At 52.0% G+C, this 19,294-nt stretch overlaps 5 protein-coding genes across 5 annotated transcripts; all 5 read right to left on the reverse strand.

Annotated features, from left to right (window-relative positions):
• Nucleotides 1–108: 108 nt before the first annotated feature.
• On the reverse strand, nt 109–1,407 carry KRP23_14327 (L-asparaginase 1; the record flags this gene model as incomplete). The annotated part of the gene is made up of 1 exon (XM_067885140.1): nt 109–1,407. The coding sequence occupies one exon, from the start codon at nt 1,405–1,407 to the stop codon at nt 109–111; it is 1,299 nt and encodes a 432-aa protein (XP_067737342.1).
• Nucleotides 1,408–3,384: 1,977 nt separating this feature from the next.
• On the reverse strand, nt 3,385–5,304 carry KRP23_14328 (Secreted RxLR effector protein 124; the record flags this gene model as incomplete). The annotated part of the gene is made up of 2 exons (XM_067885141.1): nt 3,385–3,427; nt 4,382–5,304. The coding sequence occupies 2 exons, from the start codon at nt 5,302–5,304 to the stop codon at nt 3,385–3,387; spliced, it is 966 nt and encodes a 321-aa protein (XP_067737343.1).
• A 1,833-nt stretch (nt 5,305–7,137) lies between these two features.
• On the reverse strand, nt 7,138–7,948 carry KRP23_14329 (Secreted RxLR effector protein 124; the record flags this gene model as incomplete). Its single annotated transcript, XM_067885143.1, has 2 exons — nt 7,138–7,141; nt 7,236–7,948. 2 exons carry the CDS (start codon nt 7,946–7,948, stop codon nt 7,138–7,140), a joined length of 717 nt encoding a protein of 238 aa, XP_067737344.1.
• A 2,215-nt stretch (nt 7,949–10,163) lies between these two features.
• Nucleotides 10,164–10,751, reverse strand: KRP23_14330 (uncharacterized protein; the record flags this gene model as incomplete). The annotated part of the gene is made up of 1 exon (XM_067885144.1): nt 10,164–10,751. One exon carries the CDS (start codon nt 10,749–10,751, stop codon nt 10,164–10,166), a length of 588 nt encoding a protein of 195 aa, XP_067737345.1.
• A 990-nt stretch (nt 10,752–11,741) lies between these two features.
• Nucleotides 11,742–14,636, reverse strand: KRP23_14331 (putative E3 ubiquitin-protein ligase HERC4; the record flags this gene model as incomplete). Its single annotated transcript, XM_067885145.1, has 1 exon — nt 11,742–14,636. One exon carries the CDS (start codon nt 14,634–14,636, stop codon nt 11,742–11,744), a length of 2,895 nt encoding a protein of 964 aa, XP_067737346.1.
• Between the last annotated feature and the right edge of the window lie 4,658 nt (nt 14,637–19,294).

Raw genomic sequence — 19,294 nt, forward strand, 5'->3', positions numbered from 1 at the left:
CAAGAAAAAATCTTCGAGCACCAACGCAAATGGTCGTAGAAATTCAGGTACTATTCTATATCGTGTCAACATTAATGGCGTTCGTGCGCTGCTCAATTTCCTGGCTTGTTAGTGCGAGGCGAAGCTGCGGACGACAGTCTTGCGGTACTGACGCGTGCGACTCATTTCTTCGCCATTTGCAACGGCATCCACGATGGATAACTCGCCTCGCAGGTCCGTCTCCATCTTTGACTTGAGTTCCTTGCCTTCGAAGCCCTTGCCCATCAGGTAGGCCAGTTTGGCCACACAAGCCTCGATCGTCATGTCCAGCGAAGTGATGACGCCCATGTTCAGCAGGTTCACGCCAGTCGCGTACGTGTCCAACTGCGTGCGGCCCTGCACACACTGGGACGTGATCGTCACCGGGATACCCGAGTCAATAGCGAGCTTCACGAGCCGCAAGAAGCCGTCTTTGTGCAGCGGAGCGTTGCCCGTTCCGTAGAGCGCAAACACGACCGCCTTCCGCTTGCCCTTGTCCTTGGTCGCATTGTGGCGCTCAATGTACGCCTCGATGCACTCGTCATCAAAGCCTGGCACAAGATGAAAGACGCAAATGTTGGTCGACAAGTCGGTGAACACGCGGAAGCGCGAGCGCGGGTACGGCAAGATCAGCGGCTGGTCCACAATGGCTTCCACACCGGTGACCGCGAGCGACGGGAAGTTGGGCGAGTGGAAGGCGTCCACCGACATGTTGGCCACTTTGGTGGTGCGGTTGCCCCTGAGCAGCTTGTTGTTCGAGTAGATGCACACCTCGGGGATGGCGAGCGAGGCCGCGCACATGACCGACATGATGAGATTGCGACGAGCATCACTGTGAGGGAAGTGCAGAGGGATCATTGCCCCCGAGATCACTACCGGTTTGCCTAGGTACTCGAGCATGAAGCTCAAGGCTGAGGCCGTGTAGGCCATTGTGTCTGTGCCCTGTAGCACCACAAAGCCGTCGTAGTCCCAGTACTTGGCCTCGATTTCCCTGGCGATAGTGCCCCAGTCTGCGGGATTCATGTCGGACGAGTCGATGGGGTCTGCCCACTCGCTCACCGTCACGTGGGGCATGTTCTCGAACTTGAACTCGTCCATCTCGCTGATCTTCTTCTCCAGGAAGCCGCTGCTCGGGTGCAACACGCCGTTCTCGTCGGGCACCATGCCGAACGTGCCGCCCGTATAGATGACGAGGCAGTGCGAGCGTTCAGGCTTGGCGCCTACACCGTTGGTGCCCACGTTGGTGGGCGCGTGCACGGAGCCAGGGGACGCGCACAGATGCGGCTCTCCCAGGGTCACGGACACGGGGCTCACGCCGTCCTGCGCGCCGTCGAAGGACGCGCTGAAGCTGTTGCTGCCGTCGCGGCCCTTGGATTTCGTCTTGGCCATGGCTGAAGTCTGACGAGGAGTGGGCAAATACGTAAATGAGCTCGTGGGACGAATGGCGGCCACGTACTTGGTAGGGATCAAGAGCTGGGGGTACTGTTATAATGAATGGGTACAAAGTATGTTGTATAGAGGTAGAGAGAGGAGAATGTATGGTTTTGATGAGAAAGGGTGGCAGAGGAAGACGGGAGAATATTTCGTTTGACGGGTACGTAGTGCCTGGTTTATGCATGCAAGAGACAGACCAGGACAAATTGCGAGGTGGCTTGTTTTGGTGGTCTTGGTAGTTGGATTGCTGGTTGTTGCAGCTTTTGCAGTCCATTTAGCGCTGATTTGGGCGGGTTTGGTAGGTTTGCACCATACAGATCTAATGGCCATCCATCCTGATTAGAATGACCCGCAAATTGCCCGTGATTGGAAGTGGCAAACGCTCTGTTCTTGCACCGGTTGCAGTTCCCCTTTACTTCAAGCATGCGGGCGCTTATTACGACGCCTCGCAGACTTCACTGGTTGCGAGGCTGGCGCGTAGCGTTTGCGTTGAGGGTATCGCGATATCGTCATGTTCGCTCGAATCTCTGCGGTCGACACGAACGCGTAGTAGTGACCTGCTCAGAATGGACACTTGTGTACATGCACCATATAACTTTAGCCATGCACAAAAGCAACGAGGTTCAGGTTCGCTGTATCAACACTGAGTACTACCAGTACGTATCCTTTATCTCGTTGGTCATGTTCATGCCATTCTTGCCGCAGGATGGACACGTGAATATGTCGCGTTCGTCGGACGCGTGCTCAAAACTACAACCTATCCATTCGCAGCAGGCCATGGCAGAAATCCGATGTGTCGGCTACTGTTCTCATGTGATGAACTTTCATGTGTTTCACAAAGTATGGGAAAGTATAAACCACTAGCGAGGGGAGCTGGCCCTGCTGCCTAGTCCATACATGTCCGTGCAGCTCTCAAGTCTAACCTAAAGCTCTGCGCTACCAGTCATATTGTACTCCACCTACGCAATTGCCTCCCTCGCGTTGCTGGCCGCACTCACTTCAACATTGTTCTCATGAACCCAGCATCCGCAGCCAATTCGAGGTGTTCTCGAAGGTGCTGTTGTATGCTCCAGCGTCGCGCAAGCGCCGTCCTCCGCGGAGGCGAGGAGGAGGGAGAAGAAGATCGCTGGAGGGGTCCCGACAGCCCATTGCTGGCTGCTGCACATCCAAAATGCTATTCTTGGCGGACCTCCCAACGCGGACGTAAGGCCCGAGGAGAATGCTGCGTCGACTCGAGGGCTGCTCAATGGATGTTTCGCGCGACCTGCATGACGAGACTGAACACCATCCAAGTTTGCTTCACAACAAGACGTAGCAGGAAAACATAGTGTCGCCGTGTGCCTATCTGGAGGTAGGGAGGGTTGCATGGTGATAGCCGGCTCAGGCATTAGCCCTTTCGGACTCTGTAGGCCTACGTACCTATAGGACGTCCTTCGGGGAATAATGGGTTAACTGAGAGGTGCTACTGGACGGCCACAACAAGCCCCTAGAATGCATGACTTCATGATAATTACGGGACAGCGTATCGCCATCGCGTCTGTCCCCGAGGATTCTCGTGAGAGCGAGCCAGAGTGCCGACCGTTTTTGCTGTTTTCTTACAGTTAACCCTCTTAAGGTATTACTACAAGTACTTGAGTACACTGCGTGGCCATGACCGTGTTATACAAATCCGGATTGTGAGTGGCAGCGAAATACTCCTCTCGTGCTCATGAATACATGAAATATGGTTTGATCTTGGTGCGCTCATCATCGTCATGGTTCCTCGTCCCGAGTGTGGCCGTAATGGGCCATAAGGCTTTGTATCGAGGAAGAACGCCAAGTCCGAGAGAACTTGTGTGGAGAAACACATCCAATCCGATAACAACTTCAAATTGGCAAACCCTGTAGTTGTTGTGGCACACCGCACCACTGGAACCATTCTCCACAGCAATTCTAGCCCAAATACTCCATGTGCGACAGAATCACAACGCTATCTCTACTAAAAAAAATCGGTATCTCCAAATGATCATTGCTCAAATGGTGCAACAAAACGAGAACCGTTCGTACATATTAACACCACGAGACGGGAAAAAACAAAAGCTTGGGGACTTTCACGTGAAAATGTTCGCCCGAAAACGCGAAATGGCTGCACCCAACTTGAGGTCGTGCCTAGAAGTATCTGCCAGTCTCCGGAAGCGTTTCCAGCCAACGCAGTAGGTGAAAATGGTTGCGCTCGCGCGCCTCGTCAACAACAGCCTCATAGCCGAAACGCCTCCGATCGTGATCATAGAGCCACTGCAGCAGTTCCAAGTCGCCCCTAGTTGCTGCTTCTGAAGTCTTGGGCAACTGAGATCGGAGACGGTTGTGCTTCTTCAAAAACTGCAGAACTGAAACTGAACGAGACTCGCCGGCTAACGAAGTGCAAAATTCGCTGCGATTCCTGTACAGGAATTCCACGAGATCAAAGTGCCCACTGCGCGCGGCCTCATCCATCGCAGCGGTCGTACAGCCTTCTTTTCGGTTCTGGTGAAGGAACTTCACGACGTCCAAGTGGCCATTAGCAGCAGCACGATCCATTGCAGCCACAGTACAGCGAACATTCTCAACATTTTCATGCAGCCAGCGCACAATCGCAAAGTACCCTCCGGCGGCTGCATCATCCATCGCATGCGCCGTGAAGCGGTATCCTTGGTGATGAAGCCACTGCACGAACTGCAGGTCTCCGAACCCTCCGGCACCATCCACACGAATTCGATGCCGCTGATGGGCCAAAGGCTCGAACGCTTCTTCCATCCATTCAATGATCTCTTTCTGCCCTCCCGCAGCAGCTCCACGAACAACGTGTCCTCGTCGGCAGTGAACCGGGTACCGATGCTCGTGTAGCCACTTCAGAACCCCCAAATGTCCATTTCGCGCCACCATATACAACTGGTTGGTGTGCATTTCAAACCGAAACCGTCGGTTGTGCACCGCCGCCGCATTCGACGCTCGATCGTGCAACCACTGCAAAATATGTCGCTGTCCAAACGAAACCGATGCCGTCAGCGCCGCTTGCGTCCACGACGTGTACGCCACCTCGACATTGTGCATCACATATTCCACAATGTGCAAGTGTCCTCCTGCAATAGCATTCTCCAGGGACTGGAACGTCCTGATCTCGTAGTACCTCGTGTCATTCAACCACTTAACCACTTCCAAGTGTCCATTTCGAGCGGCCCTTTCCAGACCGCGTCTCGTGCAGCGATTCCCCACATGAGCATCAAGGTACTGCACGACGTGCATGTGGTTCTGGGCCACTGCAGCGTCCATGACGCTCCACCCGAAGGCGTATGGACCCTTCATCTCGCAATACCATTGCACCAGGTCCAGTCGCCCATTGGCCGCGGCATGAGCCACTGCGTCCTGGGTGTCCACAACGACGTCTTCTGCCATTTTATTGTGAAATTCATCGTGAAGAAATTGTAACATGTCCAATCTCCCACTGTAAAGCGCCGCTCGTTCCGTGCCATGGAATTTTCCCTTGGGCAAGTACTTGGAGCGTAGCCATTTCACGCCCGCGAAGAACCCGCGACTTGCAGCGGCATTTAACGCCGTTTCGAACTGAAATTGTTTGTAGCTTCGCTTTAACTCGGACGACCAGTGGAACAGCTTCTTCTTCTCGCGACTCGCGGCGTGTTCTAACAGCGTTAATGACTGCGCATCTAACGGTTGGTTCTGCGCGGCGATGGCGACGCTTAGCACTTTGGACACGTCCAGCAGCGCCTTGAGCTGATCCACCACGTGGCCCAGAGCTTCCACAGGGGGGAACTCACGCACTACCACGTCCACGCAGAGGAACTCAGGTCGGGCAGACGAAGAGAGGGGACCCGCCATTGCTTGTCGAAACAACGAATCCGGTACCGTGTGCGCGAACATAACCTGTTCAAATGGATATGCTAGCAGTAAGGTTTGCTAGATAGGAAGCGATCATATCAAGACAAGTATACTTGACGTTGTATGGTAATAGGAGGGAATGATTGAACCAAATAACGATGTAGACGGATAGATGCGCTGGTCTGTGAAATGAGCGACGTGATGGAGGTCACTTGGAGCGTCTAAGACTCTTGATCCAGGGCCGCAAGCAGATTTCGACTTGGTAGTTATACTTAGCGCAGTTGTGGTCGCTGCAGGCGTCCACTCGGACAAGGTAATTCCTCGTGCTCCCGAGAGACGTCTATCCGATGGTCAGGTTTCGGTGATGACCAGCGATGACAAACATACAGCAAATTATTGGGAATGACGGCCGAGCGAGTTTCCTCTCACAAAGCAGCTGACGCCACCAGCATTTGAAGACGCTACAAGCTCCAGGTCAGAACTGATTCGATTTCCGCGAATTACCCACCGAGCTGATTGGGGTTTCAGTGATCAAGGATGGCGCTCGGTTCCATAATAGGCTTACCATTACCTAGTGGCTCAAACGTTCAGTGGCAGATGCAATACTGCATTGGGCCAGCTTGTCACCAACCACGCGATTGCAAGAATTGCCAACGCGAAATTCTTAGTCAACAGTCATAAGTCGACAAACCGTTTCTCGCCTTGTTCACTCAACGAACAGACGTTCGGCGACATCAAGCTCGAATACAGCGGGATCGTGTGTGTACACCCACTCGACAAACTCCCAGCGCCGCTGAATATTGGGGCATCTTCTCAACGCGTCTGCAATGTCGTACTCTGGGTGCCGTTGAGAAATCCACAACGCAACCTCAAAGTGGGCACCAAGAACAGCAGCTTCAATGGCAGCCGTTGAGAAGCCTTCGTGACGATTGTAGTCTAGGAACTTAACCATTTCCAAATGACCTTGCTCGGAAGCACCGTCCATCGCCGCAGTCGTGCATCCCTCAGTTCTATGCGCACATAACCACTTCACAACGTTTAAGTGGTCGTTTCTGGCAGCTCCATTCATCGAGCGAGAAGTGCACCCTTCGCTGCGAAAGCTGTGCAGCCATTCAACCACACTCAAATGCCCGTTTGTAGCCGCTCCATCCATCGCTTCAATTGTGCAGCCCTCCGATCTATTCACGTGAAGCCACTTCACCACCTCAATATGACCATTTGCTGCAGCTTGATTCATCGCGTCGACCGTACAGCCTTCTCTTCTGTTGTCATGGAGCCATTCGACAACGTCGAGGTGCCCGTTAGCTGCTGCAAGGTTCATTGCGGCAGGTGAGCAGCTTTCCTTTCTGTTCTCAGTAAGCCATTTCACAAGTCCCAGATTTCCCCTTTCTGCCGCCGAGTCCACAGCAACATTTGTGCAACCTTCGGGACGGTGCTTGTGAAGCCACTGCACTACATCAAAGTGAGAGTTTTCAGCGGCTCCATCCATAGCAAATGTCGTGCATCCTTCAGAGGTATGTTTGTGCAGCCATTCCACAACATCTAAGAAACCATTTCTCGCAGCGAAATCAATAGCCTGGCCAGGAACAATCTTCCCGGACTGATGAGCATACAACCATTTCACAACATCGATATATCCTCCAGCTGCCGCGGAGCTCAGCGCCCTCCCAGGATGGCATTCTGCATGACGGTCGTTGAATAACTTCAGGATATCTAGGCGCCCATTTGCTGCAGCTTCAATATCAGCTCCAGTAACGCGGCATTTCTCAGGATGGTTTTGAAGTAACCATTCCAGCACATCAAAATACCCTCGTGTTGTCGCTCTATAGAGATCTATCTGGAACACAGCGGCATTAGGCGGTTCATCCAGAGTAGAAGCTCCAGTATCCCCACGTAAGGTTCCATCTCGGTCGGGCTGGTTCATCACCCACCTCACCACATCCAAGTGTCCATTATCCACCGCTTCAAAAACCGCATTCCGCGGGTTCACCACCGTCGACAGAGTGCAAACCCACTTGAGCATGGCCAGATTGCCCTTTCTCGCAGAAGTTGCAGCCCAGCGCTCCAGCATCACGACGGACGCCGTGGCTACCTGCTCTTTCATCCACCTGGCCAGTTCAAAATGATCGCCTCGGATTGCAGCGGCCACTTCTCGATCCGTCCACCTCACGTCGCTCCTATTCGTTACCAACCACTGTAAAATCTTCGACCTGCCAAACTTGGCTGCCTCTTCCACCACCGAACTAGGAACGTAACACCCTTGGAAACTCGTCGACAGCAGCTGCACCAGCTCGGAATTCCCTTGCGCAACAGCTTTCAACATCCCTTCCGAGAACTGCCACTGCCGAACGCCGGGGAACCGCAACCCGCTGTCCAAAGGCTGCAAATTCTGCTTTGCAATCACTCGACGCACCAAATGCAGCAAATTGGCATTGCAGCTCTGCGTAAAAGTCCATCGGGTGGACCAATCGAGGAACTCGTGCAGCTTTTCCACCACGTGAGGGAGACGCAAAACCTCTGGACCGCTAAGACACACGACGCGCACGCAAAGTAACGCGGGGATTTCGTCACGCTCTTTGCAGTCGAGAGAGGGGCTCGGCGCCCGGGGGAGGTGGAGCGTCAGGCGACTGCGCTGCTGCGTCATGACCGACGATGATTTAGATACCTCATGCATGTTTGTTGGTTTCTAATGGTTAGAAACCATAATTTGGGGTTAGAAACTGCTACCGCAATGGATGGCTACACTTTCATGGTTGCAGGCTTACGTCAGCAGACTCTCGAGGATCTGTGAGATGGCATCGAGAAGATATGTACAGTAGATGAACCAGCGTTATCAAGAAGAAGGCACCAGCTCCACGAAAAGCAAGGCCTCATCCAGACCCTGGCGTGGTCACAGTCCCGGACTAAAATACAGTACCACCTGTGGCAGGAACGCGGAAACCAAGCAAAATAAAACCCAACACCATGGTACATCCAGCCATTTGTCACAGAAGGAGACTAGATCACGTGTATCCTAGCTGCCGGTGGTAGCAAGCAGGACACAATTTAATATCACGATTGAGATTTGTTTGGTAAGCTTACTTATGAGGTTCAATCATAAGCGCATTGACACAAGACGTCGCAAAGGCTTGTATTAGAAGGTTGAAGAGCATGTGCCGAGACGAAGACTACGAGAACGCACGCACGTACTTCGAAGTAATTGGTATAGTCACAAAATCCAGTTAAGCATCTCGCAGCAAAATTTTCCGTCGTCACGCAGTGGTGTTTGCTTCTTGCGCTGCAAGCCCCCATGTATTTCCCTGTATTTGATCATAGCTCGCTCAATCTCGAGCCATACGGTAGGGAAAGAGGTCCGACACCATTGCTGGTTCGAATACGCCGCGGTGGTTCACGTACATCCACTCTGCAAACTGCCAACATCGTTGTGGATTTGGACATTCTCTGAAGGCTTCGGTAATGTTGCATTCTTCACGATGTTGGTGAAGGAAAAGCGCAACATCGAAGTGGCCATTGCGTACCGCACAGTCAATCGCAGCAAAAGTGCACCTTGCACGCCGCAAGTGGTGCAGGAATACAACAACATCCAAATTGCCATTTTCAGCGGCGCCGTCCATTGCAGCAACGGTGCAACCTTCGCGCCTTGCCAAATGAAGCCACATCACCGTATTCAAGTGATTGTTGGTTGAAGCTTCATCCATGGCACGAGATGAGCAACCTTCGGTGCGAATCCCGTTCAGCCATTCCACGGCCTTCCAATGTCCATTCTCAGCTGCATCGTTCATGGCATCCTGAGTACAACCCACAGAACGGTCGAAGTGGAGCCATTGCACAACATCCAGATGACCGTTTGCTGCAGCTTTATCCATCGCGTCCGTCGAAACAACCTCCTTGTCGATTTGAATGGAGCCACTTGACGACATCAAGGTGCCCCGAGGCAGTTGCCAAGTTCATCGCGCGCTTTGTGCAACCCTCTGAACGATTGTCGCTCAACCACTGCACAATCACTAAGTGGCCAATTTCAGCTGCTCCATCCATTGCTGCGCTAGTAAAGCCTTCGGACGTTTTTTCATGAAGGAATTTCACAACACTCAGGAACCCCTTGCGCGAGCAGAATCAATCGCCCTGCCTGACGTTGCTTTTCCATGATACTCATGCAGCCATTTCACAACATCGAGATGTCCACCTTCCGCTGCAGCGTTCATTATACGATCCGAACGGCCGTCAATATTGTTTATACGCAGGAAGCGGACGATGTCTAGCTCGCCATTTTGTGCGGCAATGCATTCTGAAAATTGCCATTGTCGGAATCGAGGGTCTCGTTTCCCACTGTCAGCAGGCTCCAATGCTACTTTTGCCATTCGACACTTAACAAGATGACAGAAATCGGCGCTCGAAGCTCGAGTAAGTGTCCAATTCGGCGACCAGTCGTAGCCTTATGAATTTCTCCCCCATGTTCAAACGTCGTCGACTGTTACAAAGAGAAATCTCAGACCCAGTTCCGTCACTCGACGGTAAGACAAGCGGAGGGATACCAACATTGACCTGCGTGCGCGTTGTGTGTCGAAATGGGCCGGTGGTGCTTTGGTTGCCCAAAGTTGTAGCGTCACTTCATGCTTTGATGAGCAGAAGATCAGAATTTACACTAATGAACTAGGTGTCAGTTCATTTCTACTCGAGAGTTTCTTTAACGGTTTATCCTCTGCTATTTCCTCAAAATGAAAAGAAAAGCATACCGCTTCGGAACCTTGCACACTGTCGTCCTTTGCAGCCCGAACGGTGCCGAGAACTGCCTACAGCACACTATTTTCCGGTGGCAGCTACAAACGTAAGATGCGTGACAATTATGCAATATAATACTGCTATTCTTTGTCTTCATCCAGCAGGGCGAAGAACATCCTGTCTGAAGGTGCCTCACTGTTGATCCAGCATATCTTTCGTGCGTTCCGCCTTGCGTGGCCATCTACAGCGCGTTGGAGTGCCTCCACCACTTGAAACTGAACAGACACCTGTGCCCGCAGTTTGCGGTTTTCCGTCAACGCAGCCTGCAGCTCTCGATTGTGACTGTCACAGAGCTTACGCAAGGCTTCAATTTGACTGCTACTCTCCGGTCCTCTATCTTTTTTCTTGGGCTCTCGACTCGTGGCTGAAACGCTTAATGCCGCGATCAGCTTCTCCATCTCGACAATCTCGTCTTTCAGAAACTTGATTTCGTCATTCGGACGCTTGCGCCATCGAGTCTTCGATCGGCTGTATGGAAACCCGCGTCCACCCTTGTCGAGTCGCTTTTTCGTCAGTAAGTAGCTGAACTTGGGCTGCTCAAAGAGACTCAAGAAGTCGTCACTAACGTACTCAAGTGATTCGTCCGCGTTAATGGTCGAATTGTAAATCGGCATTCCAGTCGCGTGAACATCACGATTCCAGGCCAGTCGTTCGTGGTGCAAGTTCATGGGTCCATGCAGGGTAGTCACCAAGGCTGGGTCGATGTAGGAATGAACAGGCAAATTCAGTTGTCGCCATTTCGTTAACAGAATCGATAGATGTATCACTCTATTGGATCGAGGCATCAGGGATGCACAGGCTGCGATGATGAACAGACTTCAGACCATGTGCTCCCACCAAGTGATTGACCACATCGTTGCTTTTGATTAAAAAGTGCCAGTTGGTTCTTGTCTGGTATGGGAACTGCAAACTGCAAACTTCGACCAATATAATTTATGAATTCAAGTGTACTACATGTAGCGGATTTCATCTCGACGAGTGTGGCCAACAAATACGACCATCTGACCGTGTTTGACTCAGCTGCCCAGATGGATAATACTGTTCATGTTACTTTCAGCGATGTCTGGTAAGACCCTCACAACTGGTGCCCGAAAACAACATGTGTAACCTCTTCGAACAGCAAATTATGTTTGCCAGTAGTGGCCCCGGACGTTGCGGATCCAGTGGGTAGGAAAAATAATGCTAGCAACCGAAACGAGAGTCTCCCCAACTGTCTTCCTGTGCTTAGTCCTATCACATAATATCGGATAGTTTGGCATTGACTTAAGTAAAGCAACAACAAAGCCAATGACCGAATCCTCGAAACTCACACGCGAGCCCTATTGTATGAAAGCGACTCTACGAGGTCGCATTGGGGATACTTCGAGACAAGGAACAACAGGATGTCGAAGTGGCCAGCAGCAGCGACATTACAAAGCATCGATCCTGTACATCCTTCATCTCGATTTCCACAGAGCCACTGGACGGTGGAAAATGCCCGTTCCTGGCTGCAAGGTCAATTGCTGCGGTTGTGCAGCCCTCAACTCGGTTTCCATGAAGCCACTGCACAATTTCCAGATGCCCATCCTTCGCAGCTTCGTTCATTACAGTATCAGGCTCAGAGCAAATGCTCGACAATTGGTTTGTTCTGTCAAGATCGCTCTGCTTGTAGCTTTGATCTACTGCACCAATCGAGGTACCGCCCTCTTGTTACTTTGTCCCAGCAACCTCGCAGACACCAGCAATTTGAATAGTTGCTGCCGGACACTCGGTGCTGTCTGATAAGCAGTTAGTCCTGGGGTTGCATGTGCTGAAACTTGTCGAGCCGCCGCCTCTTCCTCTTGCTTTGCACGGGCAAGCGCTTCGGGGTCCATCAGTTCGAGTGCCACACGCTGCTGTGCTTCTTCCTCTTCTTCTTTAGATCGCGTGCCAAGTGCAAGAAATTCGGCGCATAATGCCTCAAGTGTCAACGCAGATGCTGGGCGTCTAGCTACTGGCACTGGAGCAGGAGGAACTGCTGCGTGGCCAAACGGCTTTCTTCGGCCATTCTCTAGCATTTTGGGCTTGTGCTGCTGTAGAGTGATGGCGGATTGGGAACTCGGGGATGTCAATAGATTTTGCTTGGCAACGCGTACTTGCTTTTCCACTTCGCAGATCACACAGGGCAGTTTGGGTCTACAAAGTACGCACGATTCCGCTCTTCGCTTCGCTTCAAGAGCTGCAATGGCGGTGGCCACCTCCCGCTTCTCCATGCCACTTCTAGCCGTGAGGCTGGCTGCGTACAGGGCTTCTTCAGCGCGAGCCTCCACAACTTCTTCTTTCACGAAAGGGTGAAAGGTTTCAAGCTGAGCCAAAACACCAACACTGGCACGGTCTGCTCGAGCAGCGCGTTGGAACTTCTCGCGCAGTTCGTCACGCCCACTAAGCGGTGTGCAAATGGCAACTGTCATCGCCTCAGCACACACCACATCACTCACTCGTGGCCCCACGTAGGCCTCACTGGACGATCCCAGCACTTCTACACGCTCCAATCCTAGCATCGAGGCACCACTGCTGCTCTCAAGCTGAACTCGAATGAAACTTCCGAAAGTATCTGCTGTTGTCACCCACGTGAGCTCATTGCGGTTGACGCCACTTAATGACATGTGGACGCTTTGCGCTCTCGCCTTTGCAAGAGACTGCTTTCCTCGAAGTTCTGGGTCGAACGCATCTTCCGACACCATAAGAGCGTACTTGGGACCTCCTGCCGAGGCAGCGGAACGCTTGTTAGACAAAGTCGACCTTGCTGTTGAGTCATTGTCTGCGAAGCTTGACACGAGTACGACGCGAATGGACACGATCCGACAGCGTTCTGCCAGTGCCACCTGCCAAAACGGACACAGCTCCTGCTGTGTCTGTGAAAAGCTTGCACCACTGCTGAGCTGAGATCGATCGCGGCCACTTTCGCGTCGGGTTTGCCGTCTTCTGTGTAACTCTCTCGCGGCATGACCACCTCCCAGCGCATGCTCAGCTATAGCACTAGCATTTTGACTGCTCTGGGAAGCTGTTGCAGCCTCATCTAAACACAGATTGCGAGGACGCTCGAACATGCAACCCACGCGTGTCGGTTGTGTGATAAGAGGTATGCTCACAGCGTGCCCCGTGCTGCCACCGACGTTTTTGCCCCAAGTGTACAGCTCGCCCTCGGTGCTTACAAGCGCCGTATGCGCTGGTCCACAACTAGCCTTGGTAACCATGACGGCTGAAGACGCGTCTTCAATCATAACACGTGCAAATCGTGGCGTGAACTTGTCCAGCGCATTGTTGCTTCCAGCCACGTAAACGTACCCTCCACCGTTTGGCGGACCGCTGCTACTTGTCTGCAAGGCGGTCAGCACAACCGTATGCGCAGCTCCACACGCCACTTCCACAATTTTTTCATGCTCAAAAGGCTCAGTAACACGGGTAGGCGTCGAGATCACGCGAAGTTGACCACCATTGCGTGGAATACGATCTTCGCCGATGTCGCGTCCGTCTCCGAGCCCCAGTCTTCCGCCATCACCACACCCCCACACGAATAAGGCACCATCGCTAGAAAGGAGCGCTGAGTGTGACGGCCCGCAAGCGATTTTACGCACACGAACGCCCAAACTAATTAATGACGAGAGGACCATAGGTGCTACCGTGAAGCTTTCTTTGGCAGGAATAGCACCTACACCAAGCTTGCCATGAGTAGCAGAGCCCCACGCATACACAGCTCCATCAGTAGAAAGCGCAAGGCTGTGACCAAATCCGCACGCTATAGCCCGAAAGCGTACATGACGCACTGCTGGAATCACCTGTGCGGAGTATACGTCGCGATGCCACAAGTCAACCGGAACATCTTCTGCATCATTGTTACTGCTCGCTTTGTCTCGTTCCTTGCGACCATCGGTCGTTTCCGGAGCTTGCGCGCCACCTAGCCGTCCGAAGGAGCCAACTCCCCACGTATACAACTTGCCAGAGGAATGAATTGCGAGCGCATGGCGAGACCCCACTGCAATGCTCTGCAATGCTTGGGAGCCGTTAAAAAATTGCAATGCAGGTCCCCGCGAAGTCAAACCATTGACATAGAGCAGCGCTTCTTCCCCACGTTTGACACCGCCTTGACCGCTCTTGTTATTGTCAGCCTTGTTGTTATCTGCGGCAACGCTTGCAGAGTGCCTCTCTCGTGCTCGTCGTTTGAGTTTCTGAGTTGCGGTAGTGATTTTGTGCTTCATGTTGTCGTACTCCTCATCGCCCGTGATCAGGCGATTCCGCTCAGCCTTAGCCATCTTGTCGCGGAGATCGCCGAGCTCGAACCAGAGTGCATTTACCTTGAGCACGATACTCATCAGTGGCTTTTCACGACGCTCCTTGCGGTATCGCCGGGCGATCTGGTCTTGACGCTTCAGATGGTCATGAAATTTGCTCCCAACGCACTCGAGCTCGAGCTCGATGCACTCCCCAAGTGTCTCCAGCAGTGCCATACGTGTGGGCTTTGCCAGTTCTACTCCACGCATGTAGAGTGACAACGACAGATCGTCCACATTAAGATCGGGCTCCACCGTCTCCATTAAAGTTTCGAGTGATCTTGGTGCAACAAAAACTCCTGACGCTGACGCAGCAACTGGATCCAGCAGACCGTAGTATTGCCCCACTAGTTGTAGCCTTCTGCGCCTGTCTTCATCAGTGAGAGTCAAAGACACAGGTTTCTCGAACACCTTGGCATACTTTTGACGGAGCCCAAGCTTATCATGGATCTCTTGACTTTCTGTCACTTGGGAAGGAAGCGCAAAGAGTTTCAACATCTCACTGCGCGCTGTCAGTGGGTGATGGAGTAACCCCGAATCTTGATGAGGGGTTCCTTTGACTTCGCTACCAGTAGGATTACTTGGGTGAATGTGATCGTTGCCAGCACTTTCTAAAGCTGCAGGCGGTATTGAACCACTGAGTTCGTTTGGAGCAGTTGCCTCGTCGTAAAAGTATCGCCAGTGGCGTTTATTGCCACCCCAGCAAAATACTTCACCCGCGTCCGTAAGAGCGTATGCAACAGCAGGCCCGCATGCCACTTGATGTACGCGCTTACCCCACAGAAACGCCGTGGCTTTCGAAACCTGCCGGCTTGCAAATGCTCGAGCAGACGTCTCAAGCTTCGTTCTAGAGGGAGATGATCGCTTTTCCCCATTGACGTTGCTATTGTTGCTGTTGTCGTCACCGTTTCCATGAATTGACTTTGCTCCTGCAGAATGTGAACCAACTCGTTCGGTCTTTGTCTTTGAGCTGCTCTTAACGTCATTTTTGGTAGTAGAAGCGGCCCCGCCAGTGCTTACGGACGATATACCTGTCAGTGGGCAGACTCGTTGCTGCCACAACTCACGCACGACGCCGTATTCCATGAACTCGACGAAGTCAGGTTCCCTTGGCTCACTGTCAAAGCGCTGATACGCCCCTTTCCCGAAAACATACACTTGTCCAGCAGCATCCAGAGCCTCAGCCAACGTCACGCGCGCAAGGAGGTGCGCCTCCTTCACGGGAAAAGCTTCTTTTCATGTCGCCACCGGCTACTTTCTATTACCGGTGGCTTTTTTCCATGAGTGCAGTTACATTGTATTTCGATGGCTATTATTGATTTCGTAGCTGTACGAAATTGATGTAGCGTTCAAATGAGGGTGCACAGAGACGAAAGGGCAAGAAGTGCACGTTTTGGAAACTGATTGGAATTTTACATAGAAATTACTTATAATATCATACTTTATCTGACGATATGTTCTCTATGAAATGTCTGCTCGGCGGAGCGGAGGCGATGTTCACTTCGCATTTGCCATGCGCGCTCTCAGGCACATTCGCTCCGCCGTCAACGATGCCTACGACGGCATCCGGCACCTTCGACAACAACTTCGCGATGCTGAAGAGACGATCCGACGCCAAGCGCGCGAGATCGATATGCTAACGACCTCGCTGCGCCGGATCAGACAGGGCCGCGAGCTGGTCTCTGAATCCGCTTCGGACACGGAGGACGAAGAGATGTGGGGCTTTCCATCGCCGCGCCGACCAAGGACACCGGAATTCGTCGACAACTTCAACTCCACCACACCAAGCCCAAATCTTGCAGGCTATTATAGCCAATCAAGCGACGACGAATCTGAGGATAGCGATTGATTCTGATTGGGTTGTAGCCAGAAAATTTCATTCATTGCAAATTTCATTTTGTTCGTTTCAGTACATTATAGGGTAGTAACGTTTAAGTCAAATTTCTTTCTGGAGTTAAAAAATTATCTGTGCTGCTTACAATGCGGTTTCTACTAAATCCAGATAATATACCACAAAGAATTTTCTGAAGCTCAATAACTGAAAACAAATGACGTTCGTGCGCTATCCTTCCAATATAGAGCGCCTTTGCAGCTGACGTCTCCGTTGGCTGCTCACGCTCGCTGACATGCGTTTGTGTTCTCTCGTTGGAGTCTTGCTCACTTTCAAATTAGCCTCAAAGCAGTCTGCCTATAGACTAACCGCTCAAGTTCCAACCGATCCAGCCACAACAGAAGCCTCCCACCACATCAGCTTTCCGCATCTTCCCTTGCTGTCAAGTTGCTCCGCTTGTTGTGACCCCCTAGGCTCCATGCGCTCGCGTAGAGCTCAAAGAAGGCATTCCCGCCGGTTGGTGTCAGCTATCAGCAGCGACGTCCCCAACACTCAACCGGCGACGGCCGTACCCTCGCAATCACCGCCCCGTGTCAGTGATGCTCAAAGTAGTTCACGGCGGTCACTGTCGTCAAGCAGCAGCGACATTCCCACGACTCAACCCGCTACCACGGTGCCCTCGCCATTGCTCCAAAGTGCGCGTGAAGGTAGTAGTACACCGACTCCGACTAGCCAACCTGTGATAGCTTCGTCATCCAGCGAAAGCGAGGACTTTGCATGTGAAGTAACCCCGCGACGACAACCACCTGCATCAATTGGAAGCAGTGGCAGCGGCAATGAACTGTTGCAGAGCCATACAAGCGCAAGTGCTGCTGAACTATCGGCTAGTGACAGCAATTATTCGTACGCGAGTGGTGGCGAAGAACACGAAGGTGTATCTCTCGTAGCGAGCATGGAATCCGGATCCAGCATACCTCACAGTCGAGAAGAGTTTGTTCACCCAGTCACATTCATAACGAAGGCCGAAGCCCGGGCGCAGCTCGACGGGTTGGAGAACGCTCGATTTTCTGTAACCGGCAACAGTCGCTTCTCCACGCGATTGTCGTGTACAACTCATGTTGATTGCACTGCAGAAGCTCGAATTAAGAAAGAGCGCAACGGACAGTTCCGCCTTTTTCGAAGTGGGATTCACACTACCGCAAAAGTGGCTGTGATGGCGCAGCGCACTGGCATCCACAAGCCGTTCCTTTCGGAGATTGACAACCTACTTCTTGGTGGTCAGGGCCCGCGTCAGTGCTTGATCACACTGCAAACAAAGTACATCGACAATGAAGATACATTGACTTTGCTGCCTTCAGTTACACAACTGAAAAACCGAGCGCATAAACTCCGAAAGCGAGGTGATTTTGACATTACGACATATGCAGACATCATGGAGTGGGCATCGCCAAGAATGTGCTTTACCAAGACCACATTTTTCAAGGATATGAGGTACTTTGTGGAGGATGACGCGCTCCGGGTTAGCCACCAGCCCTTGCAATACCAGAACGAACTGCTCGTTTTAGACATCTTTACGGACGCATTGGAGATTGGACAGACTTCCGTGGGGATTATCTTCACATCGAGGCGATTATTTCGAACGGTTACTCGCATGTTGTTGGGCCAACGGAAAGAAGTACTCATGGCCACCGATGGAACGTACAAGCTTCATTTTGGTGGTTGGACCCTTGTCTCCTTCGGAACATATGGAGTGAGATATACTGCAACACACCAATATCAGCAAAAGTTTTACCCGGCTGCGTTCATGTTCGTTCGGACTGAGACCGCGTACGCATACGTTCGACTTTTTACAGTCGTCAAGGATCGCACCAAGGAATTTTTCGGGGGAATCCTGGACGTACAGTTTGGATCAATGGATCATTCTTCGGAGATTGCAAATGCATTCCGCCAGGTGTGGCCGGACATTAAGCTGTTGAACTGTTGGCCACATTTGGATCGAAATGCTCGACGAAAGAAGAGCCTTCTAACAGACTCTGACCGCTACGAGAACATCATCAAGCCGCAGCTCGACTATCTGAGTCTGTCGCGGTCGTTCGACCAATTCGAAGCACTATCTAACCTGGTAACATCGAATTGGGCTGCTCTAGGGGAAACGGAATACGCTCATTGGTTAGAGGACCAATACCTCGTTGATCCGTGGGATCTGTGGTTCTACACAGCCAGTGACGAGCCTGGGATCGTGCCCAACCAAAACCCAATAGAGTCCCATCATCACGCCATCAAAGCAAGTAGTGTCATGCACCTTCGCGCTGCTACTGGCCATGTATTAGCCGGGACGTTGCCAAGAATTCTAACGCAATGCGCCATGGACTTTGGCTCGGAAATCATATGTCACTACGCAAGTGGCCCGGTCGGAGCAGAGATACTCCAAGCTGCAATGAACCTTTGTGCTCATGAGAACCACTTTCCGAAGCACCGAGGAAAATCGAAACGAGCAATCCTTTGCATCGGCGAGTACTACTTCAACGCTGATTACTACGTGGTTCAAGATGACAACGTGCACGGTCTTAACGTCGATACAGCACGAACAAAGCTGTATAAGCGTTCTCTCGGCGGAATTATGAGAGCACACGAGAAGATCGAAAACGTTCAGCTTCGATATCTATCTCTCCACCGCGTGACAATTCTCGAGCGAGTGTCGTTTGAGCATAACTGGGATTCTCCGTCTTGGTGTGTGGATGAAATCAAGACAATTCGCCAAAAGTTCAAATGCGACTGCAAGTCGTTTTACCAATCTGGATGGCTGTGCGCACACGTACTAGCTTGTTTAAAGCTAGTGGACGCAGTGGATTTGAGCGCAATGCTCCGGGGTTTGCCAACTCGTAGACCGCCTGGGCGTCCTCGAAAGAAAGCTAAGTGTCTGGAACGCGACGGTCTCAGGAGGTCACAATATAGTATGACCGCACTGATCAAGAGATTAGTCGATAAGCCCGCGAGTGTTATCAACTGGAGTGTTCTGGGAACCTGGACCAACACAGGTGACGATGGTGTTGAAATCAGTCGGGACTTCGTCGGAACAATCAAGCCACCG

The sequence above is a fragment of the Phytophthora ramorum genome (assembly GCF_020800215.1).
Source record: "Phytophthora ramorum isolate Pr-102 chromosome Unknown Phyram_PR-102_s0021, whole genome shotgun sequence".
Classification (NCBI taxonomy): Eukaryota; Oomycota; class Peronosporomycetes; order Peronosporales; family Peronosporaceae; genus Phytophthora; species Phytophthora ramorum.